General features: G+C 37.5%; 1 protein-coding gene across 1 annotated transcript in view; it reads left to right on the plus strand.

Moving 5' to 3' along the window:
• The window catches only part of MYOM1 (myomesin 1), a gene marked incomplete at its 3' end in the record, with an annotated part of 71,998 nt that overhangs the window by 10,017 nt on the left and 42,694 nt on the right, over nucleotides 1-19,287 (plus strand). Inside the window, exons 3-11 of the mRNA XM_083857672.1 lie at nucleotides 2,292-2,429; nucleotides 6,506-6,716; nucleotides 8,620-8,777; nucleotides 12,370-12,462; nucleotides 13,394-13,482; nucleotides 13,606-13,665; nucleotides 15,061-15,225; nucleotides 15,797-15,958; nucleotides 19,104-19,245. Coding sequence (XP_083713798.1) covers nucleotides 2,292-2,429; nucleotides 6,506-6,716; nucleotides 8,620-8,777; nucleotides 12,370-12,462; nucleotides 13,394-13,482; nucleotides 13,606-13,665; nucleotides 15,061-15,225; nucleotides 15,797-15,958; nucleotides 19,104-19,245 — 1,218 coding nt within the window. The remainder of the gene's footprint in view (nucleotides 1-2,291; nucleotides 2,430-6,505; nucleotides 6,717-8,619; nucleotides 8,778-12,369; nucleotides 12,463-13,393; nucleotides 13,483-13,605; nucleotides 13,666-15,060; nucleotides 15,226-15,796; nucleotides 15,959-19,103; nucleotides 19,246-19,287) is intronic.

Here is a 19,287-nt window from a genome sequence, read left to right on the forward strand (position 1 = left end):
GCATGAGTGTGTAATCTGGACTGTAAATGAAAACTAAACTGACTGCAATGCCAAACTCTCCTTTAGAAATAATGTGTTGATCTGGATTTAACAGTGCTGTAATTTCAGCCTGAGCTGAAATATTCGCCACATTTCAACTGCATTTATGAAAATAGAAACTTCTAGACATTTTAACTTAAGTTCAATTGGTACTGTGATCCTTCTTGATCTAGAAACAATGAGGAATCAAGTGGTCTCCTAACAGGTTCAGCCTAAAGCTCTAAGGAAATCTCAGAGTCAAAATTCCAGGTTTGACCCATTTTTAAATAGGACAGGAATAAAAGTCACCTGCTAAGTAAAGATCTGCAGCTCCTTACAGACTCTAGTTCAATTAAGAAAAATAATGAAAATAGTTTGCCTTTGATGTTTCTTATCACTCATTTGATGAGTTGTCCCAGTGCATTTGTGGTTTGCTGTAGTGATTGCACCACATCATTGTCCAGCTCAGGAGTGAGGCCATTGCACATCCCATTTCATTTTATTCTGCTTGGATTGTTGCTGAGTGTTTTCTGCTTGGATTTCTGTCCCTAAAGGTGGATCTGCCTCTCTTGTACTCCATCCCTGGCTGTCCTAGGCAGTGCCTGGTGTCAAAACCCAGAGCCCATAGCATCTCTCTCCTGTAGATGTGGTCTGTGCCTTGGCTGACCCCGTGGTGCCTGACATGGAAAGCCCTTGGCCTCAAGTCCCTCACTGGCTGTGCCTTCTTTTGAGTGAAAACCGGGAGGGAGGGAGGGAGGGAGGGAGGGAGGGAGGGAGGGAGGAAGGAAGGAAGGAAGGAAGGAAGGAAGGAAGGAAGGAAGGAAGGAAGGAAGGAAGGAAGGAAGGAAGGAAGGAAGGAAGGAAGGAAGGAAGGAAGGAAGGAAGGAAGGAAGGAAGGAAGGAAGGAAGGAAGGAAGGAAGGAAGGAAGGAGAAGCACAGTTGCTTTTACCCCCTTGTGACAAGCATCTCTTGGCAGCAGTGCTGTAGGCTTGGTGATGATGGCACCTGGGGAGCACAGCGGAATTACATTAAGAAAGCCAGTAAGAGAGATAGAGAATGGGAGACTGATTTAACAGGAACTGGTTAGGAAGAGAGCACAGCCTGGGCAAATGGATGGACACAAAGAAATGAAGGAAGGAAAGATGGGAGAATAAAGGTGGACCTGTGTCATCTCACACACAATCTCAGTGGATACATTACTAGCACATATTTTGGAAACGAAGCACTCTTCATGTGTTGGTGGTGGTACTTTTGCAGGGATACAGCCTAAGGAAAACATTAGCCCAAGGATATAATATTATATTACATTATGCATGTGTAACATTCCCAGGGGCCCAGTGCTAGCATGGGTTTTGATATATGTGTGCTGCGTGCTGTGTAGAGACACCAGTGTAAGCTATCCAGGGTGTGGGAAGCAGGTTATCCCTGACAGAGGCACATGTCAGGGCTAACAAGCCTTGCTGAGAAACCATCATTCTACTCCTGCATCTGCATGTGTGAGCACAGAGCTCATGCTCTGTAGACAAATCCCCAGACCAGAAGCAGACTCAAATGTGATTTTGTGTGATGATGTTGCAAGGAAGGTGAATAGACACTTTGGGGATTTATAAAAGGCTGACAAATAATTAGCATATTCCATAGATATGGGAATTAGAGTTCTGTTGCTCTGGCAAAGGAGGACCAGGTGTTTCAAACTTCGTTGACACAATTTGTAACTATTTTAAAAACTAACCTAAAGTGATTGCCTCAAATATGCTTCATTCTCTTCAGAATCCTTCCCAGGCCGGTGAGGATGAGAGGAAGCTCTTCCTCCTTTTCAGTCATCTTCCGTTCATCTGTGCTATGTTAAATGCTGCTACTTCACTCAGCTCTTCTCTTCCAAAGGATTGGAGTGGTATGGGAGAGCAGTGGGAATGGCAACACTGGTTTCTGAACAACGCAGTGCTCTACAATTTCTGTGGAGAGACTTAAATGATCTCCCCGAGTTCCAAACCAAAAGCTATAAAAAGTACATTACTACCAGCCATATTGTTTAAACTATCTATTTAGATTTAATATCAAAGGGCATAAGTGATATGTTTGTAATGATGAGATTGTCAAAAGTACACATAGTTATGTGTTTAATAACTCTGAAAGTATGGCTATTAAGAAATATAAATTCTTGATTACAAAACAGGACAGAAAAAAAATTTTAGTACTTTAATTGTAGTTTTGAGTGCTTCTTAACAGCTTTCCCCCCCCCCTGATTTTAACAATAAAATTTTTATTTCAGACTGAAAAATTCCAACTTAATGATAGAAGATCAATCCTATAAGATGAGTCCCAAAGCAAAGAGAGCAAAACAGAGTTTGATATCAGAGGACAAAGAGAATGAAGCCTTAGACTACTCAGTGCCCATATTCACAGGACGGTATGTTCATTTTCATTTTGTTTGGTATCTTATATCTGACATTTTATTAACAAATTATAAAATAACAAATCCATTAATCTGTCTTTACACTTGTGGATCTTATGGTGATAGTTTGCACTTCACATGAGTGATAAAAAGACAAAAAGAAGTCAACTGACTGGCAGAAATTGGATATTGTTCATCCAGAGCCAGGACAAATGATCCTATGTGTCTGGACTTTGTTTTGAACACATCGTCAAGACCCTTTCTATGAAATGAAAATATAATTAGAACCCTGCCTATTGGGAACCTGACAAGCATGTTGTCCACATTATTTAGCTTATTCTTTTGGTTTGAAGACTTGTTCTGTAATCAAATATCTCTTCCCAAGCATTAAACATAGAAACAATGAAACAATGTGCTAATGTCCTGTCCTGGCACAGGGAAAACCTGGAATAAAACCAAATGTTTTCTCAAATCCATTGTAATGATTCATACTGATCTCACGTATTGGTGGTATTTATTGCATGGTTATTACTGATGTAAGACTTCTTACTGCAGCAGTGTTCTCAGTAAAGCTGAATGTGAACTTTATGTGGAAGCCAGAACCAACATCAGCAAAGAGGCTCCTCTGCCCTTTTTGGGATGTGGCATAGTGATTTTAGTAGGAGTCTCCAGCAGTTCCAGGATAGTCACTTGTTCAGATTAATACGTACTGGGGTGTAGTCTGGAAAGGTGGTTCCTGGCTAAAGGCCAGGAAAAAAATTTCTTGCCCACCTGCAGTTGAACAAAAACCTCCCTTCAACTTGTCTTTCCTCTGCAGCACAGCATTTTTCACAGGACACTTCCAAGTTGTTTCTGGGAGCCAGTGCTTTTCTGTCTACTCTTAATCAACACCCAATGGCACTTCTGCTTTAGATCCAAACTTGTGGTTTCACATGAACTTAGTTCCAGCTTGTCAGTGGAGGATGTTATTTCTCTGGCCTTTTGAGCATTTGTGGTATTTTTGTGATGAAAACAGTAGTTTTGTTTTTCATTAACTCCCTCCCACTATCTCAGAGTAATTTTTCTCACGCCTTGTACATTCCTGTGTTGGTTTCACTGCTCTTTGATCCAACCAACATTGAGAAACACAATGCTGCCTTTTAAAACAATTGCTTTAGAGTTTCATCTGTTTCTTCTGTGATAGAAACACATAAAAATGTGACAGTCTCATGTAAAACTTGAGATAACATATTCTCGAGGCTTCTCGCTACTTTTGCATCTCAGCCAGTGTTTATACTTCTGTAGCAGATTTGCAGCTCACCATCATCTGTCTCCCATGCCCTTGCACAAATATCCTCCCTTTTTATTGTATCTTGAGTCTACACAAGTAAAATTTATAGTATTGAGCAATAGTTGAAAAACACAACTGTTGATTAGTACTTAGCTTTTTTACAGACCTCTGTGATCTTAGCATACCATATTAACATCTTAACAATATTAAGAAACAATTTCATTTATTTTATTTTTAATGCATACAGTAATATCTAACTCAATGTGAGGGTGTGTAGCTTTATTTATTTGTGTCTGTAAAATATTTTGGGGTCCTATTTGGGATCCTACATTGAAAGGTACTGTCAGATTCTTACTTACTTTTTTGTATGTGTGTCAATCTTACTTTTTGCTTATGGCAATTCAGAAAGCTCTGTGTGCTTTTCTGCCACTGAAATGATCCAAAAAAATTTTAATTTTGTTTTGGGATTTTTTTTAATTAAAAAAAAATTAGCTAAAATAGTGTATGATGATGGTTGAGTGCTCCACTCAACATGGCATGAAATGGTATCTGGTTCAGGCTTTTCACTGTTGGCATCATGCTCATGACCACATGCCAAGACTGTGGAAGTTGCATGCCACATTCCTGACAGACATTTATTTTTGTTTGAAAGATAACAGCTGAAGCCCATTGAACCATGTGCATGCTATATGTCACTCCCAAATTCCCCAGTGAAACTGATGTGTTGTTTCCCATGGGCAGATAGCTGTTGAAAGGAATAGTTATTTATAAAGGTCACCTCTCTGTGGGTTTGTAGGAGGCTGGGTGACCTTCAGCGATGTGTCACTATTTCCATTATTTAGTTCTACTTCGGCACCCTCAGGTTCTGCTACAGAAAAAATACTTTGCTCAGATTATTCACTTTGCAACTGATCCTTTTAACTGATCCTTTTAAACACCTGGGATAATCCTTGCAAGAGAAAATTGTGGACAGGCAGACAGTATTTTAGACAGTGAAGCACCCAGAGGTAGATGTAATGCCATAAGTGCTGAAGTTGCTGAATGTGGCTCATGGAACTATTTGCAATCACAAATAAGCCTATGCCAAAGGACTGTAGATGTTAGATACCCTTAAAATTATATTTTGCCTGTGCCATTTGGGGTTGGATCTCGTTGTATCTGTTTGAAAACAATTTTCTACTGAAACCCTTGAGACTTGACTGTAAAATCAACTCTTAAATGGTATGATTTGCGTTTCAGAGAATCTTTCTCTTTGATCTGGGAAGATTATAACAGGAGAAATTATTAGAAAATCTAAATATTTAATACTGTTGATCAAAAGCATCTGGGGATTACAACGGCAAATGACTAGGATGAGTTCTATTTTAGTCAGAGGATATTCATCAGCCTCCAAAAGATGCTTAATGCCTTGAGAAATCAGTCCATACTGTGAAGTTGCTGAGATCTTAACTTCTGTAATTAAGGAGGAAATAGTATCATTTTGCCTTTGAAGAAAAATGCCATGGATTAATTTAAAATGAATGTAGATAGCTATATTCATATTCATTATACTGATTTTTCAAAATTATTTTTAAAAATCTCTTCCATATATCTGCAGCTTCAGATGATATTTGTGGGGGCAACTGATGTGCCTAAGTGGAGGAAATCTATTGTTCCACTGATTTCTTAAGGATCATCCTCTTAAAGCAGACTGAAACACAGGAAGTTGGGTTTGAGGATAGTCAAAGCTCTATGCTGTTAAGTAAGATTTTTAGTCTTTTCAGCGGGTCTTAAATGTAATGAAGTTTACAGCACATTCCACTGCTTGACTGTCTTGCATCTCACCAAACTGACTTCATAGATAAAGGGCTGGATGCTTAATTCTGAGCTTAAATTCAATTTTTTTGAATATTGAGAGATGCTATCAAATGCATAATGTTGGCAATCTTAAAGAAAACAGAAGAAAATTCTTCCTTCTATTTTTTGTAGTAGTAGTAGGTGTTTTATGATAAAAGAGAGGCTGTGCTTGAGTGCACTCTAGAAACAGAGGTGATGTTTCTGTAGTGCTTGCAAGATGGCACCTAATGAGAACTTAAACAGAATTTGTTTTCAGTGTGCTATCTAATGTTCCCTTAAAGTAACTAAATTCAACATGAGGATATAAATGCTGCTTCTTACATCAAGGGACTCTCATTGTATATGCACCACTGCAGCAGCTGTAATGTCCTGACAGTGCCAAACCAGTGTGGTTTCAAAGATTCATCCACATGTGAGTGTGGGAACAGGATTGCACCCATTGAGAGTTCTTTGTGCCTCACCTCTGTATAAAGCCTGAAGAGCAGCCTTCAAGAAAGTCCAGAATTATTTTCCTGAAAGCAGCATAGGATGAAATTTTCTGTGAACAAAGAGAATTTTTGTTGTCTACAGTTATAGGGGGAGGGAGGGGTTTATAAATCATGAATGAGGACAGTGTTATTCAGCTACAATTATCTCCTGCCCCTTTGGCTGTGTTGTTACAAACACTGCAAGTTAATACCTGAAAATCTGTGGATATGCCTCACACTCATAGCGATGGAGATAAAAAGCCACAGAAGGATAATGTTTAAACTGAAAATGTGTACAGCATATTTAGAAGGAGAGGCCTTGGAAATGGCCATGACTTTAGACAGTGAAATACTCAGTCTTTTTGCAGATTCCCTTCCATGTTTCTGCTTTGAATACACATGATAAAATAGTAGCAGAAGAATGTTGGCCACTGTAGTGGCTAATTTGGTAGCAAGTAGACATGGAACATGTTCTCAGCACATTCCAACGGGATTCTGCTTTTTAAAAATTCTTTCAGAGAAGTGAATATCAGTGGTATCACAGACACTGAAGAAGAGAGAATTAAAGAAAGTGCTGCATATGTTGCCAAGAGGAACCTTTTTGCTACAGGGGAAGGAGTTAGTGTCAGCAAGGTGGCCAAGACAACTTCTGAAGAGCAACACCATGAAAAAAAATCAAGGAAAGTGGCAATCCGGGAGTCTGCTGAACGTGTAGCCATGAGGAAAACGGTAAATTATTAGAAATTAATATTCAAACTGGAAAAGAAAATTAGTCTCTCTTTTGTTTGGTGTTTGTAAATTGCCTCGCATACCAGTACCCTGATTTTTTATTCCATGGACAATCACAGTAATGGTAGTAATAAACCTAAATATTTTTAATGGAAATCTCTCGACTTACTTAAAAGTCTTATTATGTAGGTATCAAATGGATAAGGAGAGAGGCACTGTGCCCAAGGCAGGCACCAGGAATGCTTCTGTTGTGCTGAGAGAAAAGGACAGAGTAGGGGACCGGGGAAGGCTCTTTGGTCATGCCCACACCTATTTAAATGGCACAGCATCACAGCATCCTTCACCTGGATGAGGCAGCTGCTGGGCAGAGAATAAAGGTAGCTATGTATATGTATATGTATATATATATATATCTTGCTCATAAGTAGGTGAATGGGTAATTTCTGGACTTTTTAGGCCTGAGAACAAGCTTGTCTCCAAAGTATTCACCCCAGAGTTTTAATCATTTGGTATAAATTAGGACAGAATTAGGGTAAATTAGCTGTAAATTAGGGAAGAAATCTGGAACTGAATCTCTAATTGTGTGCATGTCCAACTGCTTAAAAAATAATATTCAGAGCATAGTTACAAACATATTGTCAGGAAACGTGAGTGCATTTAGCAAATATATTACTTTAGTTGTATTTATTACTTTATTTCTATTACTATACTACTTATATTACTTTACTGTATTTACTATATAGTAAAGATTACTATACTGTACTATACTATACTCTACTGTTACTATATTTTATTATTTATTGTTTTGAGCATAAGAATTGGTAGTATGCTTATAAAATATCGGTATGACATAAGGTTGGAAAGGGGATAAAGATTTTCAAAAACAAGGTAAAAAAGTCCAAATCATCTCAAAAATTGAGAAACAGTGAGGGTGAAATTTGATAACAACCAATGGAAATTACTACAAACAGAAGCAAAAGATCAAGTAAATGAGGAATGCCTGGCCAAGCAGAAGTACCTCAGAATCTGAGAGTTATAAAGGTCACCAATTTAACGTCAGTCAATTTAACATCAGTTGTATAAAACCAAATAGCAATCTAGAGTATTATTATTAACACTTAAGGGGCAATTATTTAATTGTGTTGGAGTCTGTTGGGCCTATGATAATGAGCAGTCACTGTTTGATGAATGTTGAGGAAAAATAGAAGCTGTCCAGGAGTGAGAAACCATTGTAAGGAAAACTGGAATTGCCAAGTATAAAAGTCCTCTTTTTATAATCTGAATACAGGGACCTGTAATTCTCCATATATTTGAAAGTTAGGGCAGAAAATAAATCTTTTTGTTAGCAGAAGCAAAATTTATACCATATTAGGAGTTTTTTTCAGCTCTGTGAATAGTCAAGAAGTTGAACCACTTACTTTGGGAGGATGAAAGATCCTATCAGGATGAAAGGTTTGAAAGTAGTTCTGTTGGAGATGATCTAAGCATAGAGAGCCTTGCATTACAGCACAAGTACAGAAGACATCTGAGTTTCAGGCCTATTCCACCTTCCACTCTGTATTTAAAATAATAAATAAGTAATTAAATGTGGAATATTATTTTACTTAGAATAGTTTTGAGGAGGAAAGCCCTGTAAAATGAATTCCAGTTATTTTGGAAGGAGAACTTCTGGAAAATTAAAACTTTGTTTTCTGTGTCCAGGTGAGATAAATACATTAAGTAAGTCTGTCTGGATGTTTAAATAAAAATTGCAAGGGGGTTTCACTTTTTTTTTCTTTTTCTTTTTTTTTTTTTTTTTTTTTTTTTCTTTCTTTCTGTCTTTGTTTATTGGTTTGGTTTGGTATTAATTTTCACTTCTAACTGCTGCTAGAACCAAGTGTATAACAAAATGTTTCTTTTCCAGCTAGAAGAGACGCAGGCATTCCATAAAAAGTTGAATCAAGACAAACTCTTACATGCTCCTGAGTTCATCATTGAGCCTCGTTCCCACACTATCTGGGAAAAGGAAAATGTTAGATTTAATTGCTCCGTGGCTGGCTGGCCCGAACCCCGTGTTACATGGTAAGTTTGTATCCCTGGCACTGAAAGTTACCACTTAACCAGAATCTGAAGTCATCTTAGTAAATGTAGTCATTTTTCTGGAAAGATATAAGTTAAATTTACAAAAAAAAAATCAGGTACTGATGGCAGACCTGTCAAACACCTTTCAAGTCACATTGTACAGAAAAGGCGCAAAATGTTCAAATGAAGTAATAATAATAGCAGCAAAAATAATTATATAATTATTATAGTAAATTATTTATATAATAATATTTAAAATATTTGTGTAACAACACTAGGAATAAATAGACTTTTTTTTAAATTTGGTAAAGCCATCAAATATATTCCTTCTCTCAATGATTAAGGAAAAATAGCAGTTTAATTTATCATACTTCGATAATGTTTTCTAAATAGTTGAGTTTAGTTCTACGGATGACACTAATGTCCCTGAAGCATTAAAGCAGGCTTTGTCCAAGACCAAACTTTCTGGCAGCTGAGCAGTTACAGTGCTGAATCTCCATGAAATAGAAATCCCTTGATGATGCTGTGAAATCTCAGTTATGATGATGTGCTCATAGCAGACACATTGTCAGTGTTTGGAGTCAGTGACTTCAGGTAGATCTGGAACCATCCAAATAAGATGAAAGCCTTGGAAATATTGGGAAATTTTACAGAATCACAGAATATGCTGAGTTGGAAAGGAAGCATCTACTATATCATAATGTTATGTAATAATCCTATATTCCAATTCGCTACCTGAATCGCTTAAGGGACTCTGCATTTATTTAGGTTTTAAAAACCTTAATCTCAGGGCTTGTCAAAAATTGCTATTAAGAGGTACATCAATAAGCCAGAGCTGAGTCCACAAAGTCACTGATCTCTCTCCTGGGTCTCTGACAGCCCAGCTCTGCATGGACACAGTTTTCCCATCCTGTAAGCAGTAAGGGTTATAAGTGCCCTGTGTTCACATTCCACCTGGAGAGGATTCCAGACAAACCCTTCAGATCCGGTCTCAGCTGGATATAGGCAATGGTCAGCTACACTCATGGCTGCAATCCAGCTCTGTAACCTGAATCTTACCCAAGAATTCAAGAGCTGGGTCATTTTCACTTTGGTTGAGATTCACCTTACCCCCAAAACCTGACATGGTTAAACTGAGCCTTCAGCTGTCTATCTTTGCTCTCACTGTGAACCAGCCTTTCATCTAAGTGCTAAATGTGGATGGTGGAAATTAATACATCATTTTACTGTACATCTGAGTTCCAAAGGGATTTCAGTTTGCCACAGGCTACTAATGCAAAAAAAAAAAAAGTGATTGCATCCTTTTCAGCAGGTGTCTTTGCTCTAAGATATAGAACAGTGCTGACCTGGATCTGTCAGCTTTCATTCTGCCTTTCTAACAAAATGTCAGTAGAGTATTGCAAATAGTCATTCTTTGTATAAGCAATGACGACCTTTTCATGCTGTGCCTGGAAAACTATAAAGCTTTATTAAATTTCTTTAAAGAAAACCTGCCTAGTGCAGCTGTTCTGACTCCCCTGGAAAAAAAAAAAAAAAAAAGCATATGGAAAACCCAGGACATTTGAAACCAGTAGCAGAAAGCATAAATTATCAGTGGCTAATGACAGTGGGTGGTTGCAGTCCCACATTAGCTAGTGACTTGGCTGCTCTGGAATTTGCATTTCCAGAAATAACAAGTGGTCCTTCTAACATGAATCCTATTCTTTCTATAGATGAATATAAATAAGCAACAATTGAATCAATTACTTTTTACTAACCTGATAATGAAGACAAAAGAAGTGAGAGTCTTCTTGCTGTTGGCATGACCCAGTAAAAGCTTGTTTCCACACAGCACCCCATGCTACCAAACAACTTTGCTGCCATAGGATCCAAGAGTTGCTCAGCCCTTTGGAGAAAATGTAAAGATACTGTGAAGTTAAGTCCTGTTTACAGGATTTCATATTCCCTGGAAAATATTTAGAACAGATGGCATCATTCTATTTTCTAAAATATTTGCAGACTAGATGTGATATAAAGATGCCCTGATGTTCCCAGGCAGTTCAGTCTCGGGGGCAGCAGCTCACAGATGAGGTGAAGAGTGGTGGTGAATGTATTACTCTTGCTGGACTCATGTATTATTCTTTGCCTAAACCAGGATAATAGGGTATTGAGGTCAGGCATCTCTGCAAGTGATTGATGTGCAGAATAGAGTGTACTGCCCTACACTGAGTCCCTTTTCATAGACATTTTGATGAGAGGAAGATAAGGAAAAAAATGCATTAGGGTTTATAGTCTTTACTCACTTGGAAAACTCTCAGTGTATTATTATGCCCAAATATTTGTAGTCAGGGAAATATTCTTTATTGCATAACTCTGATGGTGTTGAAAGACAGTTTTCAGATTTATTGTGGATATAGCTTCATCTTGAGATATATTCAACTGATAATATTCTTGGTGCAAATAAAGTAATTAATTACTAATTTGTTTGGTGAAGTGGGGCAAGCCACTGACACCAGTCCTGTTCCCCTTCCTCACTGAAAATCAGGAATGGTTTAAAATATAAAATCTGAAATGAAGAAGCAAATTCTTTGTCTAGCTATCTGTAGTGAGAAGGACGATTTATTCAAGATACTTTTATCTATCATCCTTTATCATTTCACTTTCCTTATAGATATACAACTTATGAAGAACAGGGAAAGCTAGGTAAAATAGGATACTCTCTTAAGAAACATTTTTTTCTTTATGGACCTCAAATCAATGCCAAATGTACTGAATACAATTCAGAGTACAATTTATTTATTAGATTCTATTACTAGTTTTTTTCCATATTTCCAGTGCCGCCTTAAGACAGGATTCAGTCAAACATTTATTTGGTTACACCGAGTATAGTCCAGAATTAGTGACGTTTTATGCAACAATTGATGGGAAGAATTTATCACACACCACTGTTCTCCCACTATGAGAGTCTCAAGCTGTTTGTATAAATTCTGAAATTAGCAGTACCAGCTCACCACTGGTCAGTACTGGTTCTTTCATGCCTTCAAACTGGGACAACTGGGAATTTTGAATAATAAACCTTTCCTACCTGAAGATACACCTGTGCCAGAAAACATTCGTAGTGTATTCCAGTCTAACCCTGTTAAGTTGCAAATAAACAAAAAATTAACTTTCTTACCTGTCTTTTTTTGTGTATAAAGGTTTTAAAAGTAGGTCAAATGTACGAACCAGACAAAATGTTTATGATAGCTAGTAAATAAGGAGTCTACAAAAATTTTATTTGCCATTTACAAAACTCTGAGATATTGCTCATATGATTCCTTTTTTTAACAAGTAGCAACATGAAGTTTGTGGAAATATGAACTGATTTTCTTCCCACTCAAGACTATTTTCTTCTTTTAATTTGAAAATAAAATCTACCTGGGGCAGGTCAAAGACAAAGAGAGAAAGGTTACACTTCTAAAGATAATGTACTGTCTTCCCAGAGAGTAAGACTACAGTTTATCTGGGAGAAACATGCAGAAGCTGATATTCTACTGCAAATATCAAGCACTCGACCTTTTAAAGTATAGAATGACTTCTTTTTGTGACATTCTGCTTCTTTGCTTTTCCATAGGTACAAAAACAATGTGCCCATTGATGTACAGGCTCACCCTGGCAAGTATATTATTCAAAGTCGATACGGGCTGCACTCCTTGGAGATTACAGAGTAAGGAAATATTAAATAATTTAACAAACAGCTTAAGCTGAAATGTTGCTCTAGAATGAGATCTGCAAAATGTGAACATACCTCTTGGGGGTATAAGAGATATCAAGTCAGGTAGTATCAGAGATATCAACTGTGGTGAATGCTGTCTTCTTAATGTCAAAGCAGTTCTGGTTTATCTCAGTAAGGGACACACAATTTACCCGAGTTATTTATCTGGATATTCTTTTTATGGCTGAGTCAGAAAAGTGAGACATCTATGATTACTTTTTCTATCTGTCTGCTTGATGAGTACAATTAAACATGTAAAAATATATGAGTTAACTGTTTTTCAAATATACCAAAATTCACAATTCTTACTGAAATGAGGAACAGAATTCAGATGTCCTCACTTATATACAAGAAAGACCTTTAACAGTACTCATCTTCCAAGAGGGAAAATTTTGCACTCCCTTTGCATTAAAAACACTGAAAACATAAGACCTTATCAACAACAACCTGGATTTGGCAATTTAAATACTGGCAGGTGGCCTTTGAAAATATTTTATGTAATCTACAATTTTTACAAGTTCCATATTAGGCATCTCTTCATAGAAGACAGTAAATTAGTGATGAATATCATCAGATAGTTTTCCCTACTTATTCTGCATTCCATACTTATTTTGTACTTCCCTGTATTCCTACTTATTCTGTATTCAAATCTGTAAGTGATATTTGAAAAGAGACATTTATTTCAAGCACTGGGTTTAACATTGAGAAAAACCTAATGGCTGCAATCAGTCCAGTGTCCAGTGTGTCTGTCTCCTAAGCTTTTACTTTATAGATTTTACCCAGATTTCTGAGGTTTTTCTTAATCTAAAACACCAAAGACGCTACACTAATGATGTGTAATGGAGTAAATGGGTTCTCTGCCTAATAATTTCTATAATTTCAGATGTGAATTTGACGACACTGCCCAGTATCATGCCTCTGCTATGAATGTTAAAGGAGAAGTTTCGGTTTATGCTTCTCTTGTGGTAAAGAGTAGGTTGCAAAATATTTCCTTTAATTTTTTTTTTTAAGATGCACATTACCAGTTTTGGTTTTGTGGCTCACGGAGCCTTTACCTTTTGGTGACAGTGACCAGTTTTTTCTTTTTCTGTGTAGGGTACAAAGGAGAAATTGATGAAAGTCTTTTGCATTCTAGAAATCTTTCCCTCTCGCCATGTAAGTTACAATGTTTCTTTGACACTTCCATTTATAGTTGTGACATCATGACACATGACTAAGCAGAATATTTAGTAACATTCTTTTAAAAAGAAGCAGGTCTGATTTACAAGGGTGTGGAGCTCTACAATTTCAGATGGTGTTAACCTCAGTGGTGGGGGAAATGGCATTGCCTTCTAGGTCTGTTGGCTTATATAAAAAACATCCTGTTAATATTGCACTTCACTATGAAATAGAATCTGTCAAAGAGAGAACCACTTCCTCTTTTGCAATATGTAAATCATGACATGAGGAAGCTTGTGCCTACATAGAGTAGGTGACTTAATTGCTGTCTGCTGCTTATATGGCTTCATAAGCTGCGAAAATGCATAGAAAATGCACAGAAAAGATTAAATATCCAGAACCCAATTAGACTATTTTCGGATATATCAAGGTAAATTGTAGTTCTTTTTACCTGAGAATCTCACATGTTAACAATATGACATCCATGCTTCCATGATGATAAGACAATCCACCCACATATGCCATGTGGGTGAAGGTGCCCTAGGAATCCCATGAAATGCTTGACAGATGAGATTCCCATGTATTTCCAATAGAATTTGGGATCTATCACTTCTTTATGGGAAAGAAAGATCACAATTTGCACATATTCATTGATCACAGAAAGAAGGAAAGTTATCAGTGTAGGCTTGTTGAGTAAAAGTAGTGTGACCTTAGCTTTTATCAGCTGAGCTGTTTTCAAAACACACATGGAAGCCCCTCTGCCATGTATGTACAGTACAAGTGAAAGGCACTTAGGATGTTCTGTCTGGAAAACTGCAACACTTGGGACACACAGCATTCGAAAAGATAAATTCAGGAACAAGAATAGAAACAGGATGCCATTCTGTACTAATAGTATCCCCCACAAAGGCTTATTAGCTTACAAAAACAAAGCCTGAGTGGACACACGACTGCTCTGAGATAGAGCAAGGAGTTAAAATGGGGAAAGAGAAGAACCATATAAACTAAAGATCAACTTGACCTGAACAAATAATTAATCACAGATATAGAAGTCTTTTTAAGTTATAAGACAAACCTTGTGATAAAACATTGGATCAGAAATATTGAAAATTCTGAACTTAAATTCTGTAGAAGCTTCTCTCTGCTAAAATGAATTAGCTGTACGAACTAGAGTTGTATGAATGAAGAAATAGTCAATTCTCTGCAATAGAAAGGACTTGGATTATCCAACACTGCAATTACCCCTGAAGATGATGACTTGATATATGTATTGTTCCTATTTATACCTTGAACTTTACCTGTATTCATAATCACTGAGTGTTTTTTCTTCCTACTCTTGTCACAGGAGGAAAGGAAAGCAGATTTTTTTTCTCTCTTATTTCTCTTATACAGTTGCTGTTACCCCTCATGGCTATGCTTCCAGGTTTGAAATCAGCTTTGTAGACAAGTTTGATGTAGCCTTTGGGAGAGAAGGCGAAACAATGAGTCTGGGTTGCACAGTTGTCATCAATCCTGATATCAAGCGCTTCAAACCAGACATTGAGTGGTACAGAAATGGTGAGAATGTTTGACAAGGAGAAATATAAACTTCTTTCATGTAAATCTTTGCTTATTTCAGCTTATGTTAATGTTATGATTTGGTCATTGTTTTCTCAGGTTTTTCCAATGATAATATTTTCTCTTTTTCAATTAGAAATGTTTAATAATTTAGCATTTTGATGTGAAATCACAGGAAACTGACTAATCACTGTCTAGGAATTTTTTATTTATTAAAAGTATCTAAATTAGAAGCATTTTTTATCAGAGCCAACATCTATGTGGCCCATTTATAGAGCTCATATAGCTTTTACTATTTATTCATACATCAAGGTATTTTTTAAGTAGTTGCATTGCTCTGTAACAGCTGACAAAAAAACTTATTGTTTTCTGAAGCAATGCTTTGAAATCAAAGAAAAATTTTCATAAGACCAGAATTTGATATTATTTACGACAGTTTTCAAAGACAGAATGTTGTCTAATAAGAGTGGTCTCTTTTGTGTTTCCAATCTATCCCAATATATTCTTTGTATCTGTAATCTATTCCTCAGTAGGTCCCGCTGGTCCCATAATGAAATTCTCTAATTCCTAGGTGTTCTTATTACACCATCCAAGTGGGTGCAGATGCAGTGGAGCGGGGAGAGAGCTTCCTTAACACTGACCCATGCAAACAAGGAAGATGAAGGTCTTTACACGCTGCGAGTGGCCATGGGAGAGTACTATGAGGAGTACAGCGGTTATGTCTTTGTGCGAGGTACGATAATGTCATGGGCGCAAAACTCACTGCAGACCTGAGGAAAATGTATTGGCAAAGTCAGCCTCAGATAGCTGAGGTGCTTTCCCCCCCACCCCTCAGCCCCCATAACAATAGAATAATAATTTTCTATTAATAGATTTTAGCAACATACATTTCAGCTATCATCTCAGGAAAAAATCCATGCATGCATCAGGCTTTGGTGTCTTGTGCCCAAAGACTTCTAAACTCCATTGACATTCTGAGGAGGAAATTTAGGGTATTACATTCAGAGTGCTGAACATTAGTCATAAGGAGGAAAAATGCACATTATAGGTTATAGAGGCTTTTTTGTAACCACCCCACTGCAAGCTAAACTGCACTATTTTTATAAAGATTTTCTGTGCAATTTGAGGGATTCTCCCTACTGCACACTGCAGGAAAAAATACAGTGGAATGGAAATGCAAGGATCTTCACCTGAAGAAGCATAATCTCATGCAGCAGAATAGGCTGGTGTCTGTCTGGAGAGCTGCTTTTCAGAAGGGGTCCTGGACCAAGGTGAACATGTGCCCTTGTCACAAAGACAGTGGCATCCCGGGCTGCATTAGGGAAAGCATTGTCAGCAGGCTGAGGAGGTGACCCTTGCCATCTACTCAGTACTGGTGGGGCTCATCTAGAATGTTAGATCCAGTTCTGGGATCCCCTATAAAAAAAGACATGGGCTCACTGAAGTGAGGCCACTGAAAGGATGTGAAAGTGGTTTACAGCTTGGAGCATATGAGGAAATGCTGAGAAAGCTGGGACTGCTCAGCCTGGAAAAGAAAGATCATGGGAGGAGTTTATCCATGTGTACCTGATGGAGAGGAGTAAAGAAGACACTGAAACAAGTTACCCAGACAGGCTGTGGAATCTCAATCCTTGGAGACATCCAAAACCTGATTTGACATGGCCCTAGGCAACCAGCTCTGGATGACCCTGCTTTGAGCCAGGGGATAAACTAGGCAATATTTGAAGCTGTCTGCCAATCTCAACCACTGTGTGATTCTCTGAAGTAATGCAGTGAAGAGTAGTATTAAAATGTATTTTTTGTGAATGTGGTTTGCTTGTACCATCAAAAACTTCATTGAATATCCATTGAGAATTCTTTCTTTAAAAGGATCCATGGTTATCATGTGCTGATTCTATATCTGTCCCAGCTGCTAAAAACAGCTGAAGTGTGTAATGCTAATTCAAAATGCTCTGGAAGTTCTTGGCTCTGAGATCATGCCTAGAATGGCTCCTTGTTGCCAGGTCCAGCAGAACTGTGCGAGATAACAACCTGCCCAGAAAATACAACCGAAGTAGATGTTTTCATCACCTGAAGAAAGAGCCTATTGAAATGAACTTCTGTGACAAGATCTTTAATTGTTTTATATTGTGCTGCCATATAAATAAATGAAAATAAAATCACGCTCAGTCCTATTACATCTTCCAACAACACAGGTGTGACCTGACTGAACCCCCTACCCCTTTCAGTAGAGAATCTTCCTAGCCAGTGGATGTGTTTACCAAATTCTAATTACATTAATTATATTCTACATTCCTATTTAAATGGTCCCCACAATCTTGATTGGCTACTGTATTCCTTGTCACTCCCCCTAAACCATAGCCAAATTTTCTTTAAATGGCAGCTCTGGTATTTAGGCTGGAGCAGTTGTCTTTTTGTGTCATGCACAGAAATCAGTGTATCAATGAGAGGGAGGCTCATAGTGTTACTCGTTCAGATGGGCTTTGAGAGCATGTGTGACTCCTCTGCCATGGCTACAGGTCATCTTTTGTCAGCAAGCCATCAGCAATGAAATCCTACCCTCCTAGAGGCTGATCAGCATTGCTGGTTCTCCCAGCTGTTTCCCAGTCTGTCTTGGAAAGAAACTGTGGTCTCATGTTCTGTCAAGTGGTAAATATGGGCAATTAAAACCTTTCATAAAGAGATCATTGAAGACATGTTGTTATTACTATTAATGTTCTTAGTATTCTGTGATGTTAACTGGACAGTTTACTCTGTACGTTACCATTTTAAAAAATGCATCAAGTTACCTGTAATTAGAACCTTGACTCAGCAACTTTGGCACAGCTTCAAAAGCTCCATGTGATGCTACTCTGCCTATAAGAGAAGACTCTGTAAAGTGTGGCTGGATTTTTTTTTAGGAAGACTACTGTTTTACTTAATGAAACATATTAAATACTCTAGTAAGGCATTTTTTTCATGAAAGTCAAAATTATGAAAAATCTGGATTACTGTATATTGTAAAACAAAAACCTGCAATGCCTCAAAACATTAAACCTTTTTGAGAACTCAGGTTTATGTGGAATGTATGAATAGTTTTTATTTGCAATTTTTTTAAATTCAGGTATATACATCTTAGCTCTTCTTTTGAAGTAGATCACAATTGTGCAAATTGATATTATTCTTCAGAGAAAAACATCTCTTATTTGAAAGTCTTTCTCAGAATCTTCCTGCAAAGGTTATTTTTCTCTACATGAAAATTGCACCATCTCACAAATCAGACTCTTTGTAAACAGTAAAAATTCCCCATTGCCCAGCAGTATGCTCTATGTTTCAAAGCTTTAGATAAGACATGTCCAGAAGCTGGTGCAGGAGTCAAGGCCCTTTGACACCAGCAGTCCCAGATTTGTGGTAAACACTTGAAAGGAACAGTACATTTATCCTTATGAAGGTTCTGTTCTACAATGTGTAATATAATTAGACTTCAAAAGGTTTTGGTTCCTTTGCAGTTCACAGCCAACCAAAATCAAACAATGAAGGACTATGAGTGGAGATAAGATATTTAATTCAGTATTGTTATATCCAGTGGGTGAATACTTTTGATTCAACTATTGCCTGGCTGCCAAGTTTTTAGTTCAATTGTGTCTCTCACAGCTCCCTAACCAGAATGCATGGTACTAATTCTATTTAAAATGTCTAGGTGAATTACATTTCCAGTATGCCGTAACATGTAAAACATTTGTAAATGTTGCAAAGAAAAGCCAAAACCTAGAAAAACACTAGCAATATAAAAGCAAATACTTTTTTGAAGCCAGTAGGAACACAATTTGGTCCTTAAAGATTATAATTGTGAAAGAACTGTGGTTCACATTTGCAAATATATTTCTCCATCCTCATAGATGCTGATGCTGAAATCCCTGGAGCCCCTGGTGCACCACTGGATGTGCAGTGCTTAGATGCCAACAAAGATTATGTCATTGTCTCCTGGAAGCAACCTGCTGTTGATGGAGGAAACCCCATCCTTGGATATTTCATTGACAGGTCAGTGAGTGTGCTGGACTGGAGAACTCATATTGCTGCTCA

This window comes from Zosterops lateralis, assembly GCF_965231275.1.
Source record: "Zosterops lateralis genome assembly, chromosome: 1".
NCBI classification, from domain to species: domain Eukaryota; kingdom Metazoa; phylum Chordata; class Aves; order Passeriformes; family Zosteropidae; genus Zosterops; species Zosterops lateralis.